At 37.7% G+C, this 25,966-nt stretch overlaps 2 protein-coding genes and 1 pseudogene across 7 annotated transcripts in view; 2 read left to right on the forward strand and 1 right to left on the reverse strand.

Annotated features, from left to right (window-relative positions):
- The first annotated feature begins 1,504 nt into the window (after positions 1–1,504).
- On the forward strand, positions 1,505–12,448 carry LOC109275116 (cilia- and flagella-associated protein 44-like; annotated as a pseudogene).
- Positions 12,418–17,182, forward strand: DNAJC19 (DnaJ heat shock protein family (Hsp40) member C19). Of its 2 annotated transcripts, XM_019463264.2 has the most exons (7): positions 12,418–12,586; positions 13,083–13,194; positions 13,426–13,477; positions 13,557–13,630; positions 14,702–14,781; positions 15,326–15,396; positions 16,888–17,182. In XM_019463264.2, exons 2-7 carry the CDS (start codon positions 13,120–13,122, stop codon positions 16,956–16,958), a joined length of 423 nt encoding a protein of 140 aa, XP_019318809.1. In that variant the 5' UTR covers positions 12,418–12,586; positions 13,083–13,119; the 3' UTR covers positions 16,959–17,182. The 2 variants fall into 2 exon arrangements, with proteins under 2 accessions (XP_019318809.1, XP_019318810.1); XM_019463265.2 differs by lacking the exon at positions 13,083–13,194 and having other exon boundaries at positions 12,422–12,586.
- A 1,762-nt stretch (positions 17,183–18,944) lies between these two features.
- FXR1 (FMR1 autosomal homolog 1) overlaps positions 18,945–25,966 on the reverse strand; it is a 67,033-nt gene continuing 60,011 nt past the window's right edge. For 4 of the 5 annotated variants that reach the window (XM_019463255.2, XM_019463257.2, XM_019463256.2 and 1 more), the window contains one exon: positions 18,945–25,747. In XM_019463255.2, the coding sequence (XP_019318800.1) occupies positions 25,577–25,747 (171 nt within the window). In that variant the 3' untranslated portion in view covers positions 18,945–25,576. The remainder of the gene's footprint in view (positions 25,748–25,966) is intronic. The other variant, XM_019463260.2, reaches the window with a different exon arrangement.

Raw genomic sequence — 25,966 nt, forward strand, 5'->3', positions numbered from 1 at the left:
ATAGATATGATAATAGATCTTGTAAGGAGTAAAGTATATGAGACATGATTTCAACTCACAAGAATCTTCAGGAATGGGAAAAGATATTTGCAAATGACATATAGGACAAAAGGCTAGTATCCAAAATCTATAAAGAGCTCACCAAACTCCACACCCGAAAAACAAATAACCCAGTGAAGAAATGGGCAGAAAACATGAATAGACACTTCTCTAAAGAAGACATCCGGATGGCCAACAGGCACATGAAAAGATGCTCAATGTCGCTCCTCATCAGGGAAATACAAATCAAAACCACACTCAGATATCACCTCACGCCAGTCAGAGTGGCCAAAATGAACAAATCAGGAGACTATAGATGCTGGAGAGGATGTGGAGAAACGGGAACCCTCTTGCACTGTTGGTGGGAATGAAAATTGGTGCAGCCACTCTGGAAAGCAGTGTGGAGGTTCCTCAGAAAATTAAAAATAGACCTACCGTATGACCCAGCAATAGCACTGCTAGGAATTTACCCAAGGGATACAGGAGTACTGATGCATAGGGGCACTTGTACCCCAATGTTTATAGCAGCACTCTCAACAATAGCCAAATTGTGGAAAGAGCCTAAATGTCCATCAACTGATGAATGGATAAAGAAATTGTGGTTTATATACACAATGGAGTACTACATGGCAATGAGAAAGAACGAAATATGGCCCTTTGTAGCAACGTGGATGGAACTGGAGAGTGTGATGCTAAGTGAAATAAGCCATACAGAGAAAGACAGATACCGTAAGTTTTCACTCTTATGTGGATCCTGAGAAACTTAACAGAAACCCATGGGGGAGGGGAAGGAAAAAAAAAAAAAAAAAAAGAGGTTAGAGTGGAAGAGAGCCAAAGCATAAGAGACTCTTAAAAACGGAGAACAAACTGAGGGTTGATGGGGGGTGGGAGGGAGGGGAGGGTGGGTGATGGGTATTGAGGAGGGCACATTTTGGGATGAGCACTGGGTGTTGTATGGAAACCAATTTGACAATAAATTTCATATATTGAAAAAAAAAAACAAGAATCTTAAGTTCAATAGAGAAAATACTTGTATACCAATAATTTCTATACAAGGCTAGATGAGGTAAGCGGCATGTGTAAAACAAAATTGTACAGTTTAGAGAAAAGAGATCACTTTAGACCATGGACTAGCTCAGTGCCATGAGCCAAATTCATCCTGTGGCTTGTTTTTGTCAAGGTCCACAAACTAAAAAGGTAGTTTTCACATTTTGATAGAAGAATAAATAGATTACATATGGCCTGGACAGCCTAAATTTTACTGTCACTTTACATAAAGTTTATGGACACCTGTTCACAATGAACAAAGAAGAATAAACAAAAGAAAGCTTCACCGCAGGCACACTGGATCTGGGCCTTTAACTGATGGACAGAGATATGGGATGGGGAAAGGGCACTTGGAACAGAGAGAATCGTTTGAATAAAAACCCAGGGGCAGTGGACTTGAGTGCACATCTGGAGAATAATGGTGACAAATCCTATTTGGCAGGACTATGAGGTTTATGAAGGGAGAAGTGGAAGAGTCTGGAATGATTGTGTGGTGGATGGGCTAAAGAAGTTGACTATGCAGTCACCAAGGACATCACAGTTGCCAGGAAGAATTTCATGGGGTTTTTGCAATGGCCTCTCTTCAAGGACTCTAGAAGATGATTTGTTTCACAGTAGAGCACTATAGCAATGAGATGCTTATGACAATTAGCCAGGAATGAATCCCATGCTTCATTCTGGCCACCAAATAACTTATGAATGCAACACGTATCCCCTTAACTTCAGCCTACGTCAAACTGAAACTCCCAAACGGGTGCCTAAAGACACCTTGTTTTATTACATCTCATCTCCTCCACCATCTACCTCCCTGAAAATGTGATTTAAAATGGGACTTCAGACAGACCCTCCAGTGTAGCTTTTGTTTCACATGACACTATGTTATTAATTCATGACACTATATTATTAATAATATTCACCAACAAGTCACAGACCCACTATTTCACCCTCATTTAGTGGCAATCTCCTGCAATCAAATAATTGTGCTTGTCTGTCTGGCCCGGGCACAAGATGCACTTACACAGACTGTTCTGCTGGTCAGTTCCATTTGCTGACAGCTCAGCAGGGAGGGCTCAATTTACTCAATGCATAAAGCTACTACATACACGTGGAACCCTGGCTGGGGACGGGGGAAAAAGAACTGAGAAACACAACAGAAAAAGACATGCAAAGATGGAATGAAATGGAGGGTTGATTGGGAAATCTCCGTTTGGAAAAAGGCACCTAGGCTACCCCAATTTCCAAGTCCCCTGAAATTCTGAGTGCCTCAATTTTCCTTCCTCACAGACTGAAAGCAGAGTCTTTATCCACAAATACATGCCCCCTAAGTGCTGTCACCCTGGTCAAATACATTTCATTTTTCTGACTGGCCCTCCACTCATGCTCTGGACCAAATAAGGAGAACAGTTCTGGTAATTAAAAAGTAAATCAGGAAGTCAGACTAAGATGCAGTAAGGAAAAAATGAAACAGCTTGAGAAAAGGGAAGAAAAAATCACAGGAGACATAGTTATAAATTATTTTATAATAGCCACAGGGCAGGCTCAGCTGACTGGATGCAGATGAGGCTGACTGGAGTAAACAGTGTCTGGACCTTGGGTCCTCCTTTCTGGCTTCATAGCAACCCCTCCACTTCCCCATTACCGTAGGTCTTTGAATGGTTCCTACCTGGGCAGTCTTTGGTCCCACTTGTTCTAAATCTCTTCTTTCTTCCTTTCTTTCTGTACTCCAATTAAAGTATTCCTCTTACTAGTTATAACCCCAAAAGTATCTCTTAAAATACTTCACAGAGGAGCTGTTGATCACAGCTCAGTATTCATATCCAAACAGGGAACAACAAGATGAATTCCCAATGGAAGATTGTCAGGTCATGGCAGGATCACTGGAGGAAAGGAGGGCAGGAATAGGATAAGTGGAGGTGGAATGAAGAAGGAAAGGAAGAAAATATATACTGAGCACCATTTAGTTTTACATATAGCATTATGTGAGCAGCTGCCTACATAAGATTCCCTAGGCTAAATGGTTGTTAGTCAGGAACTTAAGACTCCACTAATCCAGATCTGAGATAATTCCTAAAAAACAGTGGTCAGGAAAGACAGGAAAAGGTAATTCTGTGACCCTCTCACCTCATGCCCTAACATTACACACACCTGGAGTGTGGACAATAAGGGTGTGCAGTTACTGAACTGTGTCAGCGCTTTAGAAGTCAGTCAACCACTCCGAGGCCCTGTATAAAGTAAAGCTGTTGGGGAAAAAATGGTCTCTACACTTTCTTCTCATTCTTAAATTATATAATTTAATTTCATCAAAATTATTAGATTCAGTTAAAATAATTGAATTAAAATATTAATTAACTATATGGTTAAAATATGTAATTCAATGAATTTTGCCAAATTTCCCCCTCTATAAGGTCATTCCTACAGCAGATAAACATGCTTTTATTTCTTCCATCTTAAAAAAACAAAAACCCCTCCTTACACTACTTCTCCCTCTGGGAACTGTCCTCTTTCTCCAATTCCTTTCTCAGCAAAATTCTTTGAAAGAGATGTCTTATAATCCCTATCTCTATTCTTCTGTCCCCATCACAGCACAGAAGCTCTTCTCATATCACCAGTGATCTCTAGCAGTCAATTCTCAGTTGTTGTTTCATTTGACTATTAGCAGCATTTTACACACTTCTCCACTCAACACTTTCTTCATTTGACTTCCAGGACACCACACTCACCTGGTTTCTGGTCACCCTTTAGAGTCTAACTTTCTGGTTCTTCCTCATCTCCCTGAATTCCAAACACAGAGGATCCACAAAACAGCCCTTATTCCTCTTCTTTCTCTCCCCACTTAGGCAATCAATGATTTCATCTGTTCCTTGGCCTTGAAGACTATCTCTGGGCTGATGACTCCCAGACCTCTCTCTTGACATCATACTTATACATCCAAAAGCCTATGTGAAAACATTCTTTATATACCTAATTGATATCTAAGTTCAAATTTAACATGAAAAAAGTTCCCCAGCTTGTTCTTCCTGAAGTCTTTCTGGTCCCATCCAGTGGCAACTCAATCCTTCCAGCTGCTCAAGCCTACACTTTTGGAGTCACTGTTGACTCCTTTCTTTTTCTCACACACTACATTTCCTCCATCAGCAAAATCTATCAGTTCTTTCTTCAAAACATAAGCAGGAGTCCGGCCCTCCTTTCCATTTCCACTGCTACCATCATCTCCTACTTGAATTATTTCAGTAGCTTCTTAGAACAGTCACCACCCATGCTAGAGACAGACAGAAAGCATAGCCAAATGGACTAACTGGGGAGAATTTAATAAAGGAACTATTTACAAAGGTATCAACAGGATTAAGAGAAACTCAAAATGATGGCCAAAGTGTCTGCGTCTAATAAGGCCACTGGGGCCTTATTAGTAGTAGTAGTCACTACTACTCTTAGACTTGAAGGAGCAAGGAGTGGGAATAACACACATATGTTCACATGCGAACACACACATACGACAGAAACTGTATTCTTCAATGGACAAACTCAGTCAGCCTGTGGCAACCACTAGGTATGAAGATGAAGAAATGAACATCATTAACTGACTGTCCTCCTACCTTCTCATCTTCTGATCATGGACATAAATGAACCCCAAGCCAGAATACAAGAGAGCTTCCTAACTTCGTGTGTTCCTCTGGGATATAGAGCAGAATGGAAAATGACAGAGAAGGGATCTGTAGAGAAAAACAATATATCTGGCAAAATATCCTCATCTGCAAAACAGAAATAAGTATTATTGTCATAAAGTAAAGTGAAATAATCTACATAAAGAATATAGCACAATGTCTAGCACATAGGTTCTAGGGAAAAACAATCTTATTTGCCTGGTATCATATTTCCAAGTGTGGAATTTTATGGAGCTATGCTTTCCATACTTCCTATCATGACCAATTAATGGGCTGTAAACTTCATGGGTTTTCCAAGCATTTTTTTCTAAGAAACAGAAATGACCAGCATACATCTCATGAAGTAAGGATAAATATTGTCTCAAAAACATTCATTTCAATTAAATTCAATTTAAATACACATAAAATTCAAACTCAAAATAATACCTAGGACTCAGAATGTTTTTTCTCCTTCCATTTGGGAGCTACTGAAGCCTTGGCTATCTCTCCTCTCACTTATCTCATGACCACTACTTCCTTGAACTGCTCTTTTGTAATCTAGGATTTTGCTAGCAAAACATCTTTGGCTCAGATGAAATTCAAAGAGGTATTGCCCTGGCTTGGGTACCCCAACTGGTAAGCTACACTGGAAGACATATTATTTTAGTATTTAAAGATGGAGTTGTTCAAATTCTTGAACTCTGCGATCCAAAAGGCCTCACAATTTTGCAGAAAGGAAGAAAATTTCAAATGCAGATATTCATTTGAAATGGTTTTTCAAATCCTATACTGCTTGTGTCACTGCTTTACCTTATGAACATGATGGAGAAATTCTAGCTACAGGGAATAAAGACTAAACTGTCTTCTTTGAGGTAGAAAAAGATTATAAGCTAATCAATTATGTTACTATTCTTGGACCTGTTTGCCAGTTAATATGGTCTTTGACCTCCCATCCTGAAAGTACTTTACTGATTATCTGTGAAACGGCTATGCTCTTGAAACTCTATTTCCAACCATTAAGGAGGAAGGGGAAGATCATGATGTAGTTTCCTATGAAATCGAAGACATGTGCATAAAATGTTTCCATCCCTCAGGTGTCAAATCTAAGATTCTGTGATTAACAGAAACAGAAAAGAGAAATAAATAAAAGGAGCCAGAAGAGAAAGAAATGAAAGAAAGGAGGAAATGGACAGCAGCAGAGATGAGAGAAGATGGAGAAAAGGATTTCCAGGGCAAAAAGGAGGAAGAGAAACCATTACCTGAAATCTTTATTCCATCAATTCCCTGTCACATCCTCTATGGATTTTACTCTGAGCCAGGGAAGTTCTAGGCTTTTTTGGGAGGGTATGATTCTGGTTTTCTATATCATTGTGAGTTCCCCCCATATGACAAAAGTAGTGATATCACAGAAAAGAAAGATGAACTTGTTGATTTTCATCTTCTTGAAGATACAGAGGATAATACCATCCAAACTATCACTTTCAGCATTAACCAAGATATGATGTTTTTTGGAATGCAAATGCAATGCAAATTGCTCAAAACAGAGCAATTCAAGTCTATATCCTAAATCAGAAAAATCCTTCATTGACAACTATGGTGGACTACTGGCACTTCAATATGCATGACAATATGCATGGATGGATTAAAGGCATCTATCCCAGCTTGATAACCATTTCTTGGTGACTACTGGAATAGATAATAATATTTTTGCTTTCACCATTTTTTCTGAATTTGAGCTAAAGAAAGCCATCAAAGCCAAAGTGCTGTCGCTCAGGTTTGGAACCGAAGCACAGCCAATTACAGAAGATATTGAAGATCCCAAAGTCTACAGTATTGAGAACGCCAGAAGAAAAAGAGAACATGATAAGTTAATGAAAGAAGTGAAAGAAATAAAGGTGGGAAGAAAGAACAACTCAAAGCTTTGAGGAAAAAAATTTGGAAACTCCTAGAAATGAATGAATAATTACCAAAGCGAGGCATCTGAGTGGCTCAGTCATTTGAGCATCTGACTCTTGATTTTGGCCCAGGTCATGATCTTAGGGTCATGGGATTGAGCCCCGTGTCAGGCTCTGCACTGAGCACGGAGCCTGCCTAACATTCTTTCTCTCTCTCCTTCTCTCTTGCAAACAAACAAACAAAATTTAAAAAAAAATTACCAAAGCATACACAATTTAAATGAACAGATTTTGATCTAGATTCCAAAATTCATGTCAAGATTGACAGCTTATAAAATTCAACAAGTGGGAAAGGAATTTGCTTCGGAAGAAGAGAAACATCAACTTGGCTTCATGAAGCTACAGAACAGATTTCATGATTCATTGGAAAGTGATACTATTGGGGAGCCTGGGTGGCTCAGCTGATTAAGCATCCGACCTCAGCTCAGGTTGGGATCTTGCAGTTTGTGAGTTTAAGCCCCACATCGGGCTCTATGCTTACAACTCGAAGCCCAGAGCCTGCTTCAGATTCTGTGTCTCCTTTCTCTCTGCCCTTCCATGTTTGCACTGTCTCTCTCTCTCTCTCTCAAAAATGAATAAACATTAAAAAAAAATTAAGAAAAAAAAGAAAGTGATACTATTGTGGTTCATGCCATACAAAGTGATCACAAGTATCTTCCTATAGGTTTGTGAAGCCCTCTAAGTACTCCAAGTCCAAATGAGTAAGTCAATCAAAGAGAAGAACAACTAAATTGGAGAGGTTTGAAAAAGGGAGCTGGAAGAAAGGGTGGCCAGAAACACACAGGTGGGATTATTAGTGTGCTGGAAGAATCGATTACAGAAAAAAGGAAGAAATGTCGGCATAAAATCCTAAGCGAAATTATGGTGGAAAATCAAATTGAGAAAAGGAGGAAATATATAAAAGCTGAAAGGGCCCAATTTAAGATTCAGCAGTGAAAAAAAAGAATGGAAGAAACCATACAACAGTAAATCTTATGATGACTATGAAGATCCCAAAGATGCTCAAACCATCAAAGAGGCCCAGTTGTAACACGGCAGACTTCAATCTGAAGACAGCCTCAGACTATAAGATACCTGAGCACATGAGAATAAACACTGTCAAGAAGAAAGAGAAACTGGGACACCCAGACTCCATGGCCCATTCAAAGAAAATGCACATGAACAAGTGCATCCTCTCTCTTCAAGACCTTAAAGTGGCTGCCATCAAAGAAATACAGTGCCTGGTACAAGAACTGAAGAGCATTCAGTCGATTCTTCCCCACGTATCCCAGCATATTCCTAGTCCCCAAATGCCCCAGATACACCCAGGAGAAGTTCCAGAAAAGAGATTTCAATATGATGAGGAAATGCTCCTAGTTTTAAGCAACAGTAAATGAAGAGTCAAGATGAAAAGGCCCCCTGAAGTGGAACAGGCAGCATTTGCAGGCCCAGGTGGAGGATTCCAGGTACAGGAAAACTTAACAAAGAATGTTGGGAGAGGTATAAACAGCTTATCCAAAAAGAGAGAGATGGTAAAACTATAAGCAGAATAGAAGAAACAGTTTGTCAACTAACGATAGGAAAGTTTGGCGGTACGATATACCTAGAAGTCCTTCAGACGGTTTCTGTGAATACAACGCCTGGAGAGCTAAAGATCAAGAAACTTTGAAAGGAATTACTGAATGCAAAAGAAGATGTGGTAGGAAAAGCTTGCTCAAGTGTGATGGAAGCTGATGACAAAGACCAAGGAACACACTGAAAAGCTTCATCAGATGAATGATTTATGTATCGAAAAGAAGGAACTTGAATCTCGGTTGAATACCTAAAGAACCACCAGGGCACTGCCTTCCAGGGCCCTAGGAAAGCAGACATTGTGGCAAAAGAAAAGGTCACAGAACTGATCCAAGTCCAGGCAGAAAGGATTTGGGTCTTAAAGGAAGAGGTTTCTTTTACTTCAGAAAGGTGGTCTCATCCTCTCAGCCATTCAGCCTCCACAAGAGAATAAGATGAAGCCCGTATGCATTGTCTCTAAGTATGCCTTTTTCTCAAATCCATCCAGGATTTCTGACATAGAACTGACCAGAAGTTGTTTCCTTGTCTCCTGCAACAATCCTATTATTTTAAAGTAAACTTATCTAAAAGTCTAAGACCAGATCCAGTCATACAGTTTTAATAATTTTTCTCCAACTTGGTTACCTTAGGACTGAAGCACTTAACATCTATTTCCTATTGAACTGAATCATTTTTGATCCGTTTGGAACCCAGCGGATTGAATATGGAGTCTCAGAAGGCTGTACCTCAAAATTGCAAGAAAGCATCTGTAATACATCGTGTGTTAGTAAATTTGTCTCTTGGTTATCGGAATTTTTAGCCATTGGCAAGACAAACTATCATTCAGCAATCTGTGAGAAAACTTGTTTTCCAATGCTTGGAAAATAAACTCTGAAGTCAAGTGTTCTCTGAGAGGACAAAAAGTAAAAGCACAAACTATTCTGCCAACATTATCTTAGAATAAGAAATGCAAATTAGAATTCAGACATTGTTAACTTCACAGAGCAGTTATTTAAGGGTTCAGGATGCAGGAAACACAGAGCAGTTTGCTTTGGACTGGCAGAAATCAGGAGACTACCCAGTTTCCTGAATCACCTCTGGTTTCAGCAAATTACTCAGCTCTGAATGGAGTAGTGTGTTTTACAAAATGGTCAATAAGGAGGTTTTTCTCTGAAGATGTTTGCAGCTCTACCAGTATTCTAGGTATTTCCATAGTTTCTCATGTCCTATGCCATTTTCTTTCAGGTTCTAGTAGAGTCATTTGCTGTTTTTGATATAGATCCAGAAGAAATGGTAGGTTACATTGCCCTGAGAGATCATCTCTAACAATCACTTTTGATTGTGCATAACATTTTTTTTAAGTTTATTTATTTATTTTGAGAGAGAGAGAGAGAGGGGGGGAGCATGAGTGAGCGAACATGAGTGGGGGAGGGGCAGAAAGAGAGGGGGAGAGAGAATCCCAAGTAGCCTCCTCGCTGACAGAGCCAATGCAAGGCTCGATCGAAGAACCAGAAGATCAAAAAAAAAAAAAAAAAAAAAAAAAGAACCATAAGATCATGACCTCAGCCAAAATCAAGAGTCATATGCTTAAGTGACTGAGTCACCCAGGCGCCCCATGATTGTGCATAACATTTTAACTAATTTGAAAGTGTCCTTTTCGCTTGGAGGTTAAGTGCTCATGGGAATTCATGGCTATACCCACTTATGGTCCCACTGATATTTGGATTCCTATTAGTAATAGAACAGAGCAATTTAGATTCAGAGCTCTAATATTGGTCCATATTAATGAGCTACTCCACTGAGCTGTCCCAGAGTATAAACTGATTGCTGAGAAGGAAAGGTGAAGAAGCTAATATTGCATCAATGCAGAAAGTGACTCAGCAATGTCAAGTCTTCCTAACCTGATGAGGTTGCTGATCTATGCCCCAAATTAGATAGGACTTGTTTCTCCTCATAGATTTTTTTCATATTCCTAATTAAGAGGTCTGAATAGTTCAGACCTATTACCATAAGTCTCTGGTATAGGAGCTTCTATACTGGAGAACATCCTTTACCTGCTTTTTCTGTTGTATGCCCTAAACTATGTGTGCCTTTCAAGCATTTTAAAAAATGTGTCAGTCATTAAAATAAATCAATAGATACATACATACACACACACACATTAAATTCAGTGCGTATTTGTGTGTGCATGTGTGTGTGTGTGTTCAAGTATGTATTTGTATGTATTCTCTGTAATGTAAAATGTATTTCTTACTAAGAGATCATAGTCTCAAAGTATTTGAAAGGCACAATGCAAGAACACTTTATCCACTCTCGTCTCTCACTTATTCTTCCCCAAGAAGTTACTTACCTGACTAGCAAATTTGGGAAAAAAAATTGAGCAGAGTCCTTTCTCATTCTCTTGTCCCTACAAGCTCCCTCTTTTGTCTTCTCTTACTCTCTGTAGTAGACAAAATAATGGCCCCCAAGATATCAGGTCTTAAAATCAGGAACCTGTAAACAATACCTTATATGGCAAAGTCTCTGCCGCTATGAATAAGGATTTTGAGATGCAGATATTATCCTCGATTATAGGATTGGGCCCTAAATGCAACTGTTGCATCCTTTAAAAGAGAGGAAGAGGAGATTCTATACATAAACAAAGTCAATCTGAAGACAGAGTAGAGAGAGATTTCAAGATACTGACCTTCCCTGAAGATCGAAGTGATGCAGTCACAAGTCAAGGAATGCTGGCGGTCATTAGAAGTTAGAAGAAGCAAAGAATGATTATCCATTCTTCAGTTGCTGGAAATTTCAAAAGATTAATTTTAAAGGTTCTTTCCATGCCCTTAGCGTGAAAAGATTACCAGACTTACATCTATGAGTGAGGTGAGATATCCTGAGAATTGGGAAGGCTCTGCACATCAACTTGTACTTCAACATGCCTCATAATAATAATGGCCAATACACTGAGTAATAATTACATGCAGAACATACCATGTACATAATTCGGTGAGGTGTGCATCATTACCCTTGTTTTACAAATGAGAAAACTCAGAGTCACAAATAACTTATCCAAAGTCCTACAACTAATGACAGAACTAGGTTGTACATCTATTTTGATTTGCCTCCAAAAACAGAGCCCTGGCCACTTAAACTTCAAGTGTCTCTCTGTGTTACCTATCCTTGGTTTCCTGAGACTGGGCTTCTGTATGTTAACCTGTTCCTCAAGCAAGCTGTATGCTGCAGTTTGTACATACAAAAATATACATAATAAGAAATTCTTTACATATTACATAACAAGAAATTTTGTTCACAAGAAATGACATTACAAAAATATCAGGGCTAGAAGAATTCTTAAAGATCCAAATAGCGAATCTTTTTACAGAAAGGGAAAACAAGGCCAACAAATTTGCATACATGTCTAATATGCAACCAGCTAATCAAAGCAAAATTTCCTTGCAATGTAAGCAAATTTTTAATACTTTGTAAATTCTAAGTGGAAAGTAACTCCAAACTTACTTGATCATCCAAACACTGTAAAACTTCGATTAATGTCTCCGTTACTTTTGTCTTCCCAAGCATATATGTAGGGCTGTATGAAGCTGATGCCTTGTAATGGCAAAACCACCCCTACTTTTTGAGGGGTTGTGGGGATTTGGGGATCCCATGATCAGAATACTAACTGTATGTAAAGTGGTAATTCCACTTCACAAAACAAACCCCAAATATTCCCACAAGGTCCCATCAAGTCACAAATTAAAATTCTTTTAAATATGAGAATGCTACCGAGCACCCCTGGTTTGTTGTTTGTTGTTTTAGTTTTCTGGGACATATTCTCGTTTGCTATACTGGCTTGCTACATATTTATTTGGCTTCAGGTGGAACTGTTACTGCACATTTAAGAATATTCATTACCCTCGACAATCATAAACGAAATAAACGGTGAATGCATTTGCTGAGAAGGGAGGAAAAACGTTCAGAGTAAGGCTACACAGTATTTGTTCACGCCCTGTTGCACCAATACCTTTCCCCACAGGAATTTCCAAATACCTCCGGCCAGGTAGCAAAGGGCAAAACAGAAAAGCCCCAGCTTTGAGCCCAGTAAGGAGGCCATCCGCCCACCCATCAGCCAATCTGAAGCCGTATTCCGCACCTGCCCACTGCTTGAGCGACCTTTCCCCTACGGCCCGCTGCGGTCCCCTTTTACGACAGTTTTCCGGCCTAATTTGCGGCCGCTACTGCCGTATTTCCTAGGCACCTGTGTCTGAGCGGTTTGTGCCTGCTGGTGTCCGCGTCGCTCTCTGGTAGGGGCGTGAAATTTTGTGGCTACGGCATTTGGTCTGGAATGAACGGCGCTCTCGGTGGAGGCCGGGGAGCCGAGCCAGAGCCATGGTAAGTGCGGTTTTCTGGTCCCCTGGGCGATCTCGGGCCCAGGCCACAATCTCAAGTCGTGACCTGGGAGGAGGGGAGCCGAGGTTGTCTCCCCAGTGAGACTCTGAAGATGTAGGGCCCCGAAGAGTCGCACCCTCTAGGACACAGAGCTGCTGGCTCAGCTCTCTAGGGCCTTTGTGTTCTACTATGGCCTTTGTGCAGGGGGCTGCAGTCCCTGGTCCACTGTCTCCGAGGCTGAAAGATTACTGGAAACGCGTTTGATTAGATCTGCCCTTCCGCAAACATCCTAACAGTACCTTCTCTACTTTGCTCTTTTTCCTTGGCTCTTGCCGATACATCTCTTCTCGGTTCCTGAACACATTTGGGCGTCGGTTCTGTGGTCGAGAGACGCCCCAGTGCCGAAGGCACTCTGAAAAGCGAGTCTAGTGAAGTCCACATTTGACGTTGAGATGCGTTATCAGAATTCTACAGTGACCTTAAACAGTTCTTTCTCTAGCGGAAATTTTATTTCCATTATTCTTGATTGAACTTGAATGTGGCCTCATTTGCCCGGAGATGCAAAAGACGTTTTCAAAGGGAGGGAAATCATTCTTTTCACTGCTGTAAAGGTAAATATGCAAGTCGGCTCGCCCTTCCCTTTCACAGTGAAAATCCAGTATCTCTACAATGAATTGGACATAAAAGTCCTTTTAAAGGGCCATTGGGTAGGATATTTTCATCCTAAAAGTTGTTTCTCCCTTTGAAATAAAACTTGTGATGAGGTGGAATGGGAGAATGGGTACCATAGGGAAGGGTGATAATTAAAAGAAGTAAATATTTACTCTGCTTCCCCTTACCAGGCCAGTACAGTGGTAGCAGTTGGACTGACCATTGCTGCTGCAGGATTTGCAGGTTTGTTTATGGTTTGGAAGTGGAAATGAAGCAGGGAAAGTTGGAGACTTTTTAATTATTTTGTTGCTTTTGTTTTTAGGCCGTTATGTTTTGCAAGCCATGAAACATATGGAGCCTCAAGTAAAACAAGTTTTTCAAAGTCTACCAAAATCTGTAAGACTTACTAAACATTTTTGCTAATTCTTTGCTGTGTTATGAAGCCCAGAGTCACATTTGAAGAGGGTAAATTTCCAAACATCCATGAAGCTCTTAAGAGGGGCCCCTTCTCTTGCTTCCAGCAAGAAGGGTTCTGAGCTTTGTATTGTTACCCTGAAAAAAATCAAAATGTTTTGTGTGACAGAATTGGGGCTGAGGGATTAACACAATTCTGGTACTATGAAAATCAATTCTACTTCATTGTGTAGATACTATTAACTCCAGCATCATTTGTCCACAAATTCTTGCCTTCCCTCATCTGCTCTACATCACAAAAACACAGGAATCTAGGAAGCTGAAGTGATCCATTCTTAACTGTGTGGCCCTGGTATTCTCTAATAGATACTTGGATATCACTGGAATTAAGTAGGCTATAGAGTATGACTGGATATGAATGTCACACCTTCCATGGTCACAGTTCAGAATGAAATTGGCTGTGGCAGCCTGTTGAGTATTTATTTTTATTGTTGTGATTGAATGTGAGAGAATAGAGTGATGGTAGGCTTTACCAATATGATCTCTGACATAACAAGGTCAGAAGAGCTGGTAACATAATATTCTCGATACTTAGTCTTGTTTTAGTAGTTGCCTTGACCCTCAAAATACCCTTGACTCACTCATCTGAAAACATCTCCAAATCCTTTTCTTGAGGCACTTGTTTTTCTAAAACATATAATCATATTCTTACATCAAATTTTTATCTGTAACACAGCTAGCTAACTTGGAATAATCTTCCTGTTACTCCCAGAACTGGCTTTGAGGCACTGTTGTTTTGTCTTACATTTTTAAGACAGTTTTTCTGGGGGAAAAAAAAATATGGATGTTTAACAATCATTAAAGTATTTGCTGCTACTTACAAAGCTAAAATACCATAGGAGTTGCAGTTAAAATTCTCTGAAAAGTCTTAATTTTTCTGCTGTTTCTAGGAACAGTTATCAAAATTAAACTTTCAGTTTTTCAGTTATCAACTTTAATAAACATTCAGTTTATTCTAATAACCCATTTTTACGAATGCATTTCCTCTTTCAGGCTTTCAGTGGTGGCTATTATAGAGGTGGGTTTGAACCTAAAATGACAAAACGAGAAGCAGCATTAATATTAGGCGTAAGGTAAATAATTTCTAATATTTGTAATATTTTTCTACAATTCTAGAGCTATGAGCAAACATAAAAAGATCTTTTGTTAAGAGTTATGATAGTTGTATACATTTTTAAGATCTAAACACTCCCTACAAGTCCATTGAGAAGGCACTCTGGTACATAAGCACTCAGTTCATTGAAAGGCTTTTAAACAGATAATTGCAGTGCTCAGTGTTGTTCACTAGAACACATTTTTTTTTTTTTTGTGGTGAAATTCTGCCTTCATTTCCAGATACTTAAACATGTTTTACCTTTTAGTAAAAGGGTTTTTATGATTATCAAGTTCAACTAATTTTTTAAGAATGTCTTATTTTTCTAAGGAGCTGTTTAGTTCCTTGATTCAGAATATTCATCTTCCTTATGTGATATGAAAGAGGTTCCTAAACCACTTCTCATATTGTTTTGATGACTTGACTCCAGTTTCACAGCATCTTTAATTGGCTTTTATATACAATTTTTTGATGTGATCCAGACATAATCTGAAGTAAACTATACCTTTTCCTTTTTAAATTAGCCCTACTGCCAATAAAGGAAAAATAAGAGATGCCCATAGACGAATTATGCTTTTAAATCACCCAGACAAGGGTAAGTACCTGTTAAATTCTTACACATGTTTTAAAGTGACTAGTTGTTACTAGTGGAATAATTTCATATTTAATTCTTGGCTATTACAAGGGAAATGCTTAAATCTGTGTGTAAGCACTGTTGCCCAGGCTGGATCGGTTTTCTGGTGTCTTAGAAGAATAAATCCTGAGTGAAAAAATTTATAGAATAATGACCATGTCATTTGAAAGTAGGGGTAAGCATTAACAATGTTTTCAGATCTTAAGTAGTGATAAAATGTAACTTCTAAATACTATTAATACTACTGGTTTTTTTTGGGGGGTGGACATATTCTTAAAGGAAATGTTAAGTTTCAGTTAAACTAAAAATTTAATTTTTTCTATCCATTTAGACCTTTGAACTATAGGTTTCCTAGTTAGAAACCTATAGGATATATTTCTCTCTGATACATGTCTCAGCAGCCTTGGCTGTGTTCAAAGAAAGCAAATAATTATTTAGGAATACCAAAATAGAGACCACAAAATCCATGTTCCAGTGCACAAATCTTTTTACTTTCATAGGATAGGCCTTTCATTAAGAGTGTTTTGAGTTTAAACTTGGTTGTGATTGTTTTTATCTGACTGTAGTAGCCTCCTTTAACGAAATTTAGCTTGCATTAGGGGGGCTTCTGATTCATTAAGTATAGTATGGTGCCTGTAACATTGCATTTCTACCAAGCTTCTTACTGGGATGCTGATGCTTGCTGGTCTGAGAATCACACTTTGAGAATCATTGCTCCAGCAGAGTAGTAGGAAAGCACCTGCAGATAACATCATGAAGGCACAATTAGTAACATGAAAAGAGAAAAACTGTGAAGGATAGAAAAGGAGTGCAAATCATAGTGGGGTCTTTCCAACAAAGCTCAGAAACCTCTGAGAACATCATGTTTTCAAAATAACATAGTACAATAAATTCATGTTCATTTACAACTTATAATCATCATAAATAGGTAACATACACCATTTCAAGGTCACATGTGGAGGTGTTTTTAATCCTTTTTGTCAAGTTTAAGTTTTTAAAGGTGCCATTTTTGTGGAAATATTCCTCATGTGATTTACTTCGTTTACTGTTGATCATACATATTACCATACATTTGGTGATCTGGTTGCAGTGTCCTCATTATTTTCTGCTAATTCCACCTATCAGATGAGCATAGGGATGCTTGAAGAGAATAGGTTTTCACCAAGCAGAAATTAAGAAACCATATTATAACTATTCCTTTTGGGGCGCCTGGGTAGCTCAGTCGATTAAGCAGCTGACTTCAGCTCAGGTCATGATTTTGCGGTCCGTGGGTTTGAGCCCCGCGTTGGGCTCTGTGCTGACACCTCAGAGGCTGGAGCCTGCTTCTGATTCTGTCTCCCTGTCTCTCTCCCCCTCCCCCACTCCGGCTGTGTTTCTCTCTCTCAAAAATAAATATTAAAAAAAAATTTTTTTTAAATAAAATAACTATTCCTTTTTTCTTTCTTCCTATAGGAGGATCTCCTTATATAGCAGCCAAAATCAATGAAGCTAAAGATTTACTAGAAGGTCAAGCTAAAAAATGAAGTAAATGTGTGAATTTTAAGTTCTTGTTAGTTTATGTATATGCGTGCTAGCTTTTTATAATAAAAGGCCTCAAAGCTACAAATTTTAAAAATGATTTAGCACAAGCTAAACCAAAGCTTGGGTATAAGTTTCTTTGAATTTGAGGATTTTAAATCAGGTGATAAAATATTTGGAGATTTAACACTCAGTAATTATGGATAAATGCATACCATCTGAATAGAAATATTTTTCATTATTCATTTAGCAAGTAATTTCTTACCCACTTCAAGGCAAAATGAATGTGACAGTCTGACTTTGAAAGGGCTCCCAATCTAATGGGATGCTGATAAACTGGTAATTAAAATACAGCAGGGATAGGGGCACGTGGATGGCTCAGTCTGTTAAGCATCTGACTTCAGCTCAGGTCATGATCTCACAGCTGTAAGATCAAGCCCCACATAGGACTCTGCACTGGGCATGAAGCCTGCTTAAGATTCTCTCTCTCCCTCCCTCTCCCAGGCTCACACACGTGCACACACGCATTCTCAAAAAACAAAAACAGAAACAGTGGGATATTAGGATGGCATGAATTCACACAGGTTTGTTATAGGAGGGATTCATCTTCTTGTGAGAAAAGGCTGTTCACAGTTCAGAAAACTGACCCCACTGCTTGTAACCTTAAATTTAAAAAATGAATTTAGGTACATCTTTGACCTAAGAAATATATCTAACTATATTATTGACAATTTAGATTTCATACATTAAAAACTATACCACTGTAAGATGTTAGAGTATAGGTCTTGTTTTTAATCAAGAAAATAATTACATTGTATTGAACTAGCCACTTAAAGAAATGGAATATATATATATATATATATATATATATATATATATACACACACACACACATATTTGCATAATAAAGTTTTGCATTTGCTATAACCAAGGTTAACCATAATTAGTAAAACTGAAATGAAATGCTCTCAGTTATCAAAATACTCAGCTTGGACTACTGGAGAATTTATACTCCTATTTAAATGATATTTGAGGGTAAAATGGCTATTGGCCTAAACCTAAAACCTAGGGATCTTAACCACAAGACCTGTATAAAACATATGAAGTAAATAAGTAGTCTGTGGCCACCACTGGAAATACTATCTTTAGCTCTAAAATGGTAATTTATACTACCTATCATCTAAACCTTTAAGTCATCTTAAAGTTCCTAATTGTCAATGGAGAGCACAAGACCTTCAAGGTCAAAATTGTGGAAGGCAATCATATTTAGTGTTGGAATGTGTTTACCTGCGCTTCAGAGTTGGGTTAGACCTGCCCTAGGTTTATTTCCCATCCTGTTTCCTTGTTTAAAATCTGATCGAGTCCACTTGTTAAGATTTAGAGTATGAGAAAGCACCAGTTTACAGCAGCCATGGGTGTTCCATATGAGAAGTCTTTTTTAGTAAAGAGGTATGAAGGTAGTTTGTGATTCAAAGTAGTTATGTTCTAGAAGTTACTGAAACACTGAATTGAACAAACACCGAACCATTTGTTCATACCTCTGAACTTCTGGGTCCCATTTTTATCAACCAGTCAATATATAACCTTGTTTTATGTGTGCTTCTATTTAAAGACATCTTATTCATGTTGTTGATTCATTAACATTAAACTTGTAGTCAACAATATGGCTCCTGTCAGCATATTGCAGCCTTGTGTTTAGGAATGCTAGGCAGCACTTCACTAGGCTTGAGGACAGTTAAACAGGAAAGCCATCAATAAGGACAAAAATGTGAAGAACTTGGCATTAAATGGACCACAGAAGGCATACTTGTTTACAATATAAATGAAACAAGGCAAGCTTCACTTTGGGCACTGGGTCATTAAATTTTTCACTACTCTTTATGGCCACGAATGACTAGGAAAAGTACCTACACATGTTGATTTTGGGGTTACAAATAAATTTTACCAAGTAGGTGAATTTGCAAATAAGGAATCTAATGAAGAACACCAACTGTATTTTGGCTTACTAACCTTTTATTTCAGTCTTTTCGACTAATCAAGTTTCTTGAACAAGAGCTTTAAGAGATATTATCAATTAAAACTAAAAACAAATTTTTGAAAGACAAATAGAGTGTTAATAGGCCCACAGGCAGTCAAGCATGAACCTTGAAAGGGAAAACGTCATGTAGTAGGTATATTTTTAGGTGTGTAATACAAATAGCACACCTGTTTAAAGGCAAATATTAAGACAATGAAAAATGCTTTAAAATAACACTGAGCACAACAAAGCATGTTTTTCTTTCACAGTAATCAGTTTTATTTCCTCTAGGCTTACCTTAAATAGAAGAATCCACATTTCATTGTAGGCTATTAAGCACTCCTACCATTTTTCTTGGGGAAAGGTCACTTGACAGAGGGCTTCCAGATCATAGTGGGTAATTGATTCAAGTATGATCTGTGTAAAAGAGCCTTCCTCTTTTAATGTTTTTTTTTTTTTAATGAAATACTTGATGTGTAATGTTAACATTGACTACTTAACAGTGTGCTAGACAAGTAAGCATTTAAGCGTTTCACAAGGAAACAATAGTGAGATTAAGTAATTTACCCAAAACAGCATTCTGAATGAGAAGGCTGATCTTTCTCAAACCTAAAGTTCCATGCTTTGTTAACCTCTGCACTGTGGTACCCTTCACATATTTGAAAACCCAGGGATATTTGCCTTAGTGGTAAGGAAATTTGAGTCTGGGACTTTGTCCTTACACCTTCAGCTTGGGGCCTTTTTATCAGTAGGTACTCAAATGGTTTTTTAAGGGTGGGGTGGGGTGGGGGGAAGTGGAGGTATGAACACAACACTGGGACATAGGAATATCTAGCATACCAGAGATATAGTTCCCCTAATTTTGCCTTGACTGCCTCAGAGTTGACATTATGAGTCCTATGCTGCTTTATAAAAAATGCTTTGTTGGTGAGGAAAGTAGGGTATAATAAGTGGTCCTCAAAGTTAAACCTTTTCCCTCTCTTATTTTCCAAATGATGAAAATACCTATGGGGGGAAAAAAAAATTGGGATGCTTGGGTGGCGCAGTTGGTTAAGCGTCCAAGTCTTGATCTCAACTGAGGTCATGGTTTCACCATTTTTGAGTTCAAGCCCCACATCAGGCTCTGCACTGATACTGCAGAGTCTTGCTTGGGATTCTGGTTCTACTTCTCTCTGACCCTCCCCCACTTGTGCTCTCTTTCTCAAAATAAACTTAAAAAAAATTCCAGTTCTACAAAATCAGTATCCCAGAACACCCAAACCATTCAAGAACTTGTGTGAAAATAGGTGGAATATCCATACATATGTATTCTAATTCCAGAAGATTGATTATATGGTTTTCTCTGCTATCCTTACTCTAGAATCGAAGCAAAAAAGGGCGTAAGGCAGCTAGAAAAAGTAGGTAACTAGCATCTTTAATACAGGGGTAAAACCCTAAGCATGTTAACTGTGCCACACTACAGTTATATTCAGCGTACTGAAAATGTACACCTTACCTTAAACCCTGCGTCAGAAATGATTATTTAAAAAATTCACTCAGGCAGAATGCTTCAAAGAGTTGACAAGTCACATTTAAGTTTCAACACTCAGGCTAGAATTGAAACAGTTGTTTCAATGGGAGAACAGGATAGAAAAAATATCTAAATTTGAGATAAAATACAAAAACACTGTTTAAAATGTTAGAGTGGGTTTTTGGTTATAAAAGAGAATCTTGGACTGAAAGTAACCTTGAGTACCAGGAAACGTCAATGACCTAAGCTCCTTTTGCTCTTGGCACTGTTAAGAGTACTGTGTATCTCTGCTTACAGCCAAAGCCAAGTGTTGCCTTAGCAACAGAATATAGGAGCTTCTATCCAGTGTTACTAGTTTTTCCTGACCAAAAGACAATGTCTACAATCCAGTGTTAAGGTCTAATATGAATATGTTAACACTTGCTGTTACCTTAGTACAAGTGCAATTAATGGCATGTCAAAAGTAATGTTTCCATTCTTCTTTACAACCTGAAAATGGGCAGGTTGAAAATGAAACTCAAACAGGTTGACGCAAGCTCCAAAGCAATATAAATTGGTTTATCCACAAAAACTGTGGGAAATTTTTTGCAATACTCTCTAAATTAAAAAATGAGCAACTACTTTTGACAATGCAAGTAAAAAAGTTACAAAATTATTCACAGAATACCCCTGTAGTTTCACCCCAAGAAAAATTTACCAATCACTGAAACAAATTTGGCGAGTTATTAACTAGTATACTAGGGAATAGGGGGGCTTTAAGACTGAGATCAGTGAAAAATAATCTTGCCCTTGCTTTTTGCTATCTTTAGACTGCACATGGCATAGTTGGAAATGTCTGGTTTAAGTACACAGAAGCTCCCAATTCTATAAATCTATACCTGCAATTTTCAAATTACCAAAGAAGTAATATGCAAACCAAATGTATTGGTGGAGATCCTCTTAAAGAGAAAGCTACATGATAGTCTACACATTTCAGCACTTGAAGTAGTAATATAGAAGGTACAGATGATTCTTTACAACGTGATCCGCTGATAACCTTTTAAAAAACAATATATTTGAGTGTATGTATATCTCTCACCAATAAGGGGTTTTCAGGATGATTAGACTCTTGGTTGATTTCTAGAGTAAAATGATCATACTTAAAAAATCATACATAAGAAAATGCCACGTTTGTAGGTCAAAAATGGGTCAACTAGTGGCAATCTCCTATATTTCAACATATCGGACTTTCAACGAGTTGAGTGCAACTTCAAATTACTACCACTTGCCAAAATTTAACTATATATAGCAGACTGATTGTTGCTTTGAGTTTCTGAAATAAAACCCAAATGCTATCAAAGGTTGTGACTACTATCCATTCAAGAAAGCTTTCTAATAAAACAAAGTTTAAAAAAGGAGTCCCCAAATTCACTATACCAGATGTCCTTATAAAAAAACATAGGGGATCCTGGGAGGGGCCCCTGAGTGGCTGGGTCCATTGAGAGTCCCTTGATTTTCAATTCAGCTCAGGTCATGATCCCAAGAGCAGAGCCTGCTTGGGATTCTCTCTCTCTGCCCCTCCCCTGCCTGCGTGTGCACTCTCTCAAAAGAAAAAAGGTATAGGGGATCCAAACCATAATAGCAAAGGTAGGAAACTCAGTGAGGATTCACACCATCCTTTTATCTTTTGGAATAATGCCAAACACAGAGATCCAGTTCAATCCAAATTCCTTAAAGCCTTCTAGAAAACCCAAGTGTAAAAGTAATTTACCTTTACTCTCCAATAATCACCAGTACAGGGCTTAATGCATTACAATCAGGTTTTCCATTCATCTGTCCTTCCTTAGATTAAAAGCTTTATTGTAGGCATAGCCTATAGGAAAACTAGGTTGATTTCAACCTCAAGAAAATGCAAATCTGTGTTAAGTTGTATCTGGTACTATTATCCAATCTAAGTGCAACATTGTTAATATGCCAACTCCGCAGAGACCTCTCTCAAATTACAAATCAGATTTCTAGCAAATAACAGCTACAAAAATCCCCGATGTTAGCATCAAGGTGATGGATGGATCCGAGCTACTAAAGAATGGCTGACATGGAGATCCAGAAAACAATAAAATACCAGCTACTTTTGCCTCTTCCTCAGTAACTTATTAGTGTCTCTGTTCTTAGATATTTTGCTTCCCTACGTGTACCTGTATTTGTTTTGCACAACTATTTAGGCAACTTCCCTCAGTCTTGTTCTAAGGAATGTCTGAGGTTTTCACGAACAGTTTGATGTGCTGCTTAACTCCACATTAAAATACACAAAACGACTTAAAAATTGGTGTATTCTTAGTACAATTTTACCAAAGGTGACTGTTTTACCAAAGGTGACTGATCTATCAACAAAGACCCATACACACCATTTTGCAAGTTTTAGGCCCACTGAAGGCTTTAAAAAGGTGATTCCATGGGCGCTTGGCTCACTCAGTTGGTAGAGCATGCAACTCCATCTCAGGATTGTGAATTTGAGCCACACGTCCGATGTAGACATTACTTAAAATCTTTAAAAAATAATGAAATGAAAAGGTAATGCCAAACCCAAGATCCTAGGCTTGCCAAAGTTTCAGGAAAAGATTTTTATCCCCACATAATCTTAAGCTTCCAGATGTGATTTCACCTAAGTATACTGAAATATGGGGGTTGCACAAGACGTTTAGGCTTTTCTGTTGAGTGTCTTTTAGCATGGCCTAACAGCAGTAAGTTTTCCCAGAGCAACATCTCACTTAACTGGTGTAGTAGCCAAAAAAACATACATCCCTCTCAAATAATCTGGTGGGCTACCTAATCACCAATAGCTACCGCCTTTGGGGAATAGGCTTTTCTGAATCAGAGTATACGGTATTTACCCAAGAAAAGACTCATGGTTCTGCAGTACAGAAGATGCTGGGTTTAGTCACTTGTAAATAATGAAATCTTGATACTTATTTCCTAGAATGTGGTTATTCTGAACAACTGATTGTATAATACCCACTTTCTAAGATGGTTTTAGGTTACTTTCTCAGTGAAACAATCTTTATGGCAGAAGAATCTTAGTGAATCTATTCTACATGGAAGAAAATGAAAAATCATTTTTTTCTTTACACCGTATTTACCACTTTGGGGGTTAATGAAAATTCTCTTAACTTGTAATTAATCTGTAACCCTGTTACTCTAGACAAGAATTAAAAGGCCAACAGTTTTACTTCTTTCTTTTGATGGTTAAAAAAGACATCTGTGGGTTAAGTTTTTTTTTAAACTCAGGATATGATTTGATACTGTTATTCAAAATCCAAGGATTGCACTATTCATACCACACCTTACTTATAAATTCTATTATTAGGATTTTAGGGAAATGCAGTTAATGCCATCACATGTTAACCTCAGTGATAATAAACGTGAGGTCTAGGGTTATATGTACACTGACCTGACAATTATTACATTTTTAGCAATACCTTGAAATGTCTTTCAGCCATTATAAATTAACTAAAACCACTTAACAGTTTTATGCACATAACAAATTAACACAAATTATGCACATAAAAAACACTTTCAAACATCAAGTGACAGAAAAGGCTGTCTTTCTTGCTCAGTGGTCTATATATACCACTATAGAAAAAAATCCTCCAGTAAATCCACAATTATCTGATATGACCTCACAATTATCTGCATAATTATATCATTATTACTCTTTGAAACACTTTATGTGAAGTCTTCATCTTCCTAAAATTAAGTAATGTGGCTAAAATATATACAAAAAATACAATCATTAGTTTGACAATCTTCAAAATTATTTCCTTGAGAATCAAAAACCAAGTTCATGGTCTACTTCTTACTTTAAAATTGCTCACCATTCTGATTTATAAAAATATTTTTTAGTAAATTATCAAAGGCCAAAGTAAAATTCTGCATTTTATCCCACTGCCTTCCAAAAGTTGCCTTTGAGTAGATTATAAAACTTTTCCTAATTATTAAATGACCAATTCCCTAAGCCAATCTATTCTAACAGACTAAATTTTAAGCTTTCAGAGGTTTCATTACAAAATAATTAACTCATCAATTAATATTTTTATACTATTTATGAGCAAGTAATGCTTTTTTAAAAGCAATTAGGATAACTATTCTAGGCCTATTACTAGTTCCAACTACTATGCTATAAAAAGTATACTGGTATAAAAAGTAGAAAGTTAAAAATCAGCAAATGGAAGATCAAAGTTTATTTACTACCTGCATACAAAAACATATTGCACATCAAACAACCAAAATCAAAAAAGAAAAAAGAAAAAGAAAAAAGAAAAAAAGGAAAAGAAAAAGAAAAAAAGGAAAAGATACTCTACTGAAGACTAACATGTACTTTTATACAGAATAAACCTGGAAATTGATCTTTTCAGTAGTTCAGGTTATCTCTGAAATGGACATGACTAATTCAGCTTAGTGTTTTAACTAAAGCTATGTTTGATTTTTAAATACTGTACACTTTAATAAATAAACCAAACAAAGCCTCAATGTAGAACAGTCACTGCCAATATCACCCAGTGTCCCTGCAGATGAGTTTAACAAATGTATTCCAGTGGTCTGCAGATTTTCCTCAACATACAGCATTTAAAAAACACATTAAAACAGACCAGTTTCCAGACTAAACTAATGAAGAATTACAATTCAGTGCAAAATATTTTAGACTGCATTTCATTCTAGTTTTCCTCAGGTGAAGAAGTGGTTGCATATTATTAAAAATGTAACAAAAGCAGCTAATGCTTTCATAAAGAATATTACGTTAGGGATCCCACCCCACCCTCCTCCCCCCATCTCTGCCATATTTTGAAAACAAAATAACATTTCCTATAGCCAGCAACTTTTTTTAATGTTACATATACTATTCTCAAGGCACATCTGATGATATATTTTATAACACAGTAGGTGTCAAAGTATGTTTAACATATGATTTCTTCAGGATCCCTCCCCTTTCTGAATTCCAAATGGAGGAACTGAAAGTGCGATGTAAAGACTGGCGATCCATATTCTATCTTTGGCAAGCTTGTACAAGCACTATTGTAAAATGTAATGTAAAAGAACTGTAAACTAGGAACTTCTTCAGTTTATGAAACACCATTCAGGACTGCTGCTTCTTGAGTGTTTTCTTCTTTTAAGGTATTAATCTTTTCTTCTCCTGGAGTACGCTGTAGCTTAGAAATTTCATCGCCAGAAGCACTAGTTGGGCCATTTATTGCCTTTTCTGAAGGACCATGCTCTTCAATCACATCTTTTGCCTGCCAAAGGGAGACAACTTTTTCAACTTCTTTATAAATGAAATCTATAGCTGAGGAGGAAAACAGCTATATAAACATTAGCTAATAAATCATTTCAGTTTCACATATGACATTGGATCAAAGAATTAAAATGTTCTTAAAAGTTTCAAAGCATATACCAATGTATTCCACCTCTACTGGTCTTTCAACTCTATCTCTAGTACCTAGCAGCCCTTAACA

Source organism: Panthera pardus, unplaced genomic scaffold (assembly GCF_024362965.1).
Source record: "Panthera pardus isolate Hobbes unplaced genomic scaffold, ASM2436296v1 HiC_scaffold_16, whole genome shotgun sequence".
NCBI lineage: Eukaryota > Metazoa > Chordata > Mammalia > Carnivora > Felidae > Panthera > Panthera pardus.

Excerpts from the sequence above, each read along its gene's own strand:
- DNAJC19 (XM_019463264.2), top strand. The coding sequence starts at position 13,120 with ATGTGGCCTCATTTGCCCGGAGATGCAAAAGACGTTTTCAAAGGGAGG. Across the intron at positions 13,478-13,556 it reads TGCTGCTGCAGGATTTGCAG|GCCGTTATGTTTTGCAAGCC; the intron begins GTTTGTTTATGG and ends TTTTGTTTTTAG. Across the intron at positions 15,397-16,887 it reads TTTAAATCACCCAGACAAGG|GAGGATCTCCTTATATAGCA; the intron begins GTAAGTACCTGT and ends TTCTTCCTATAG.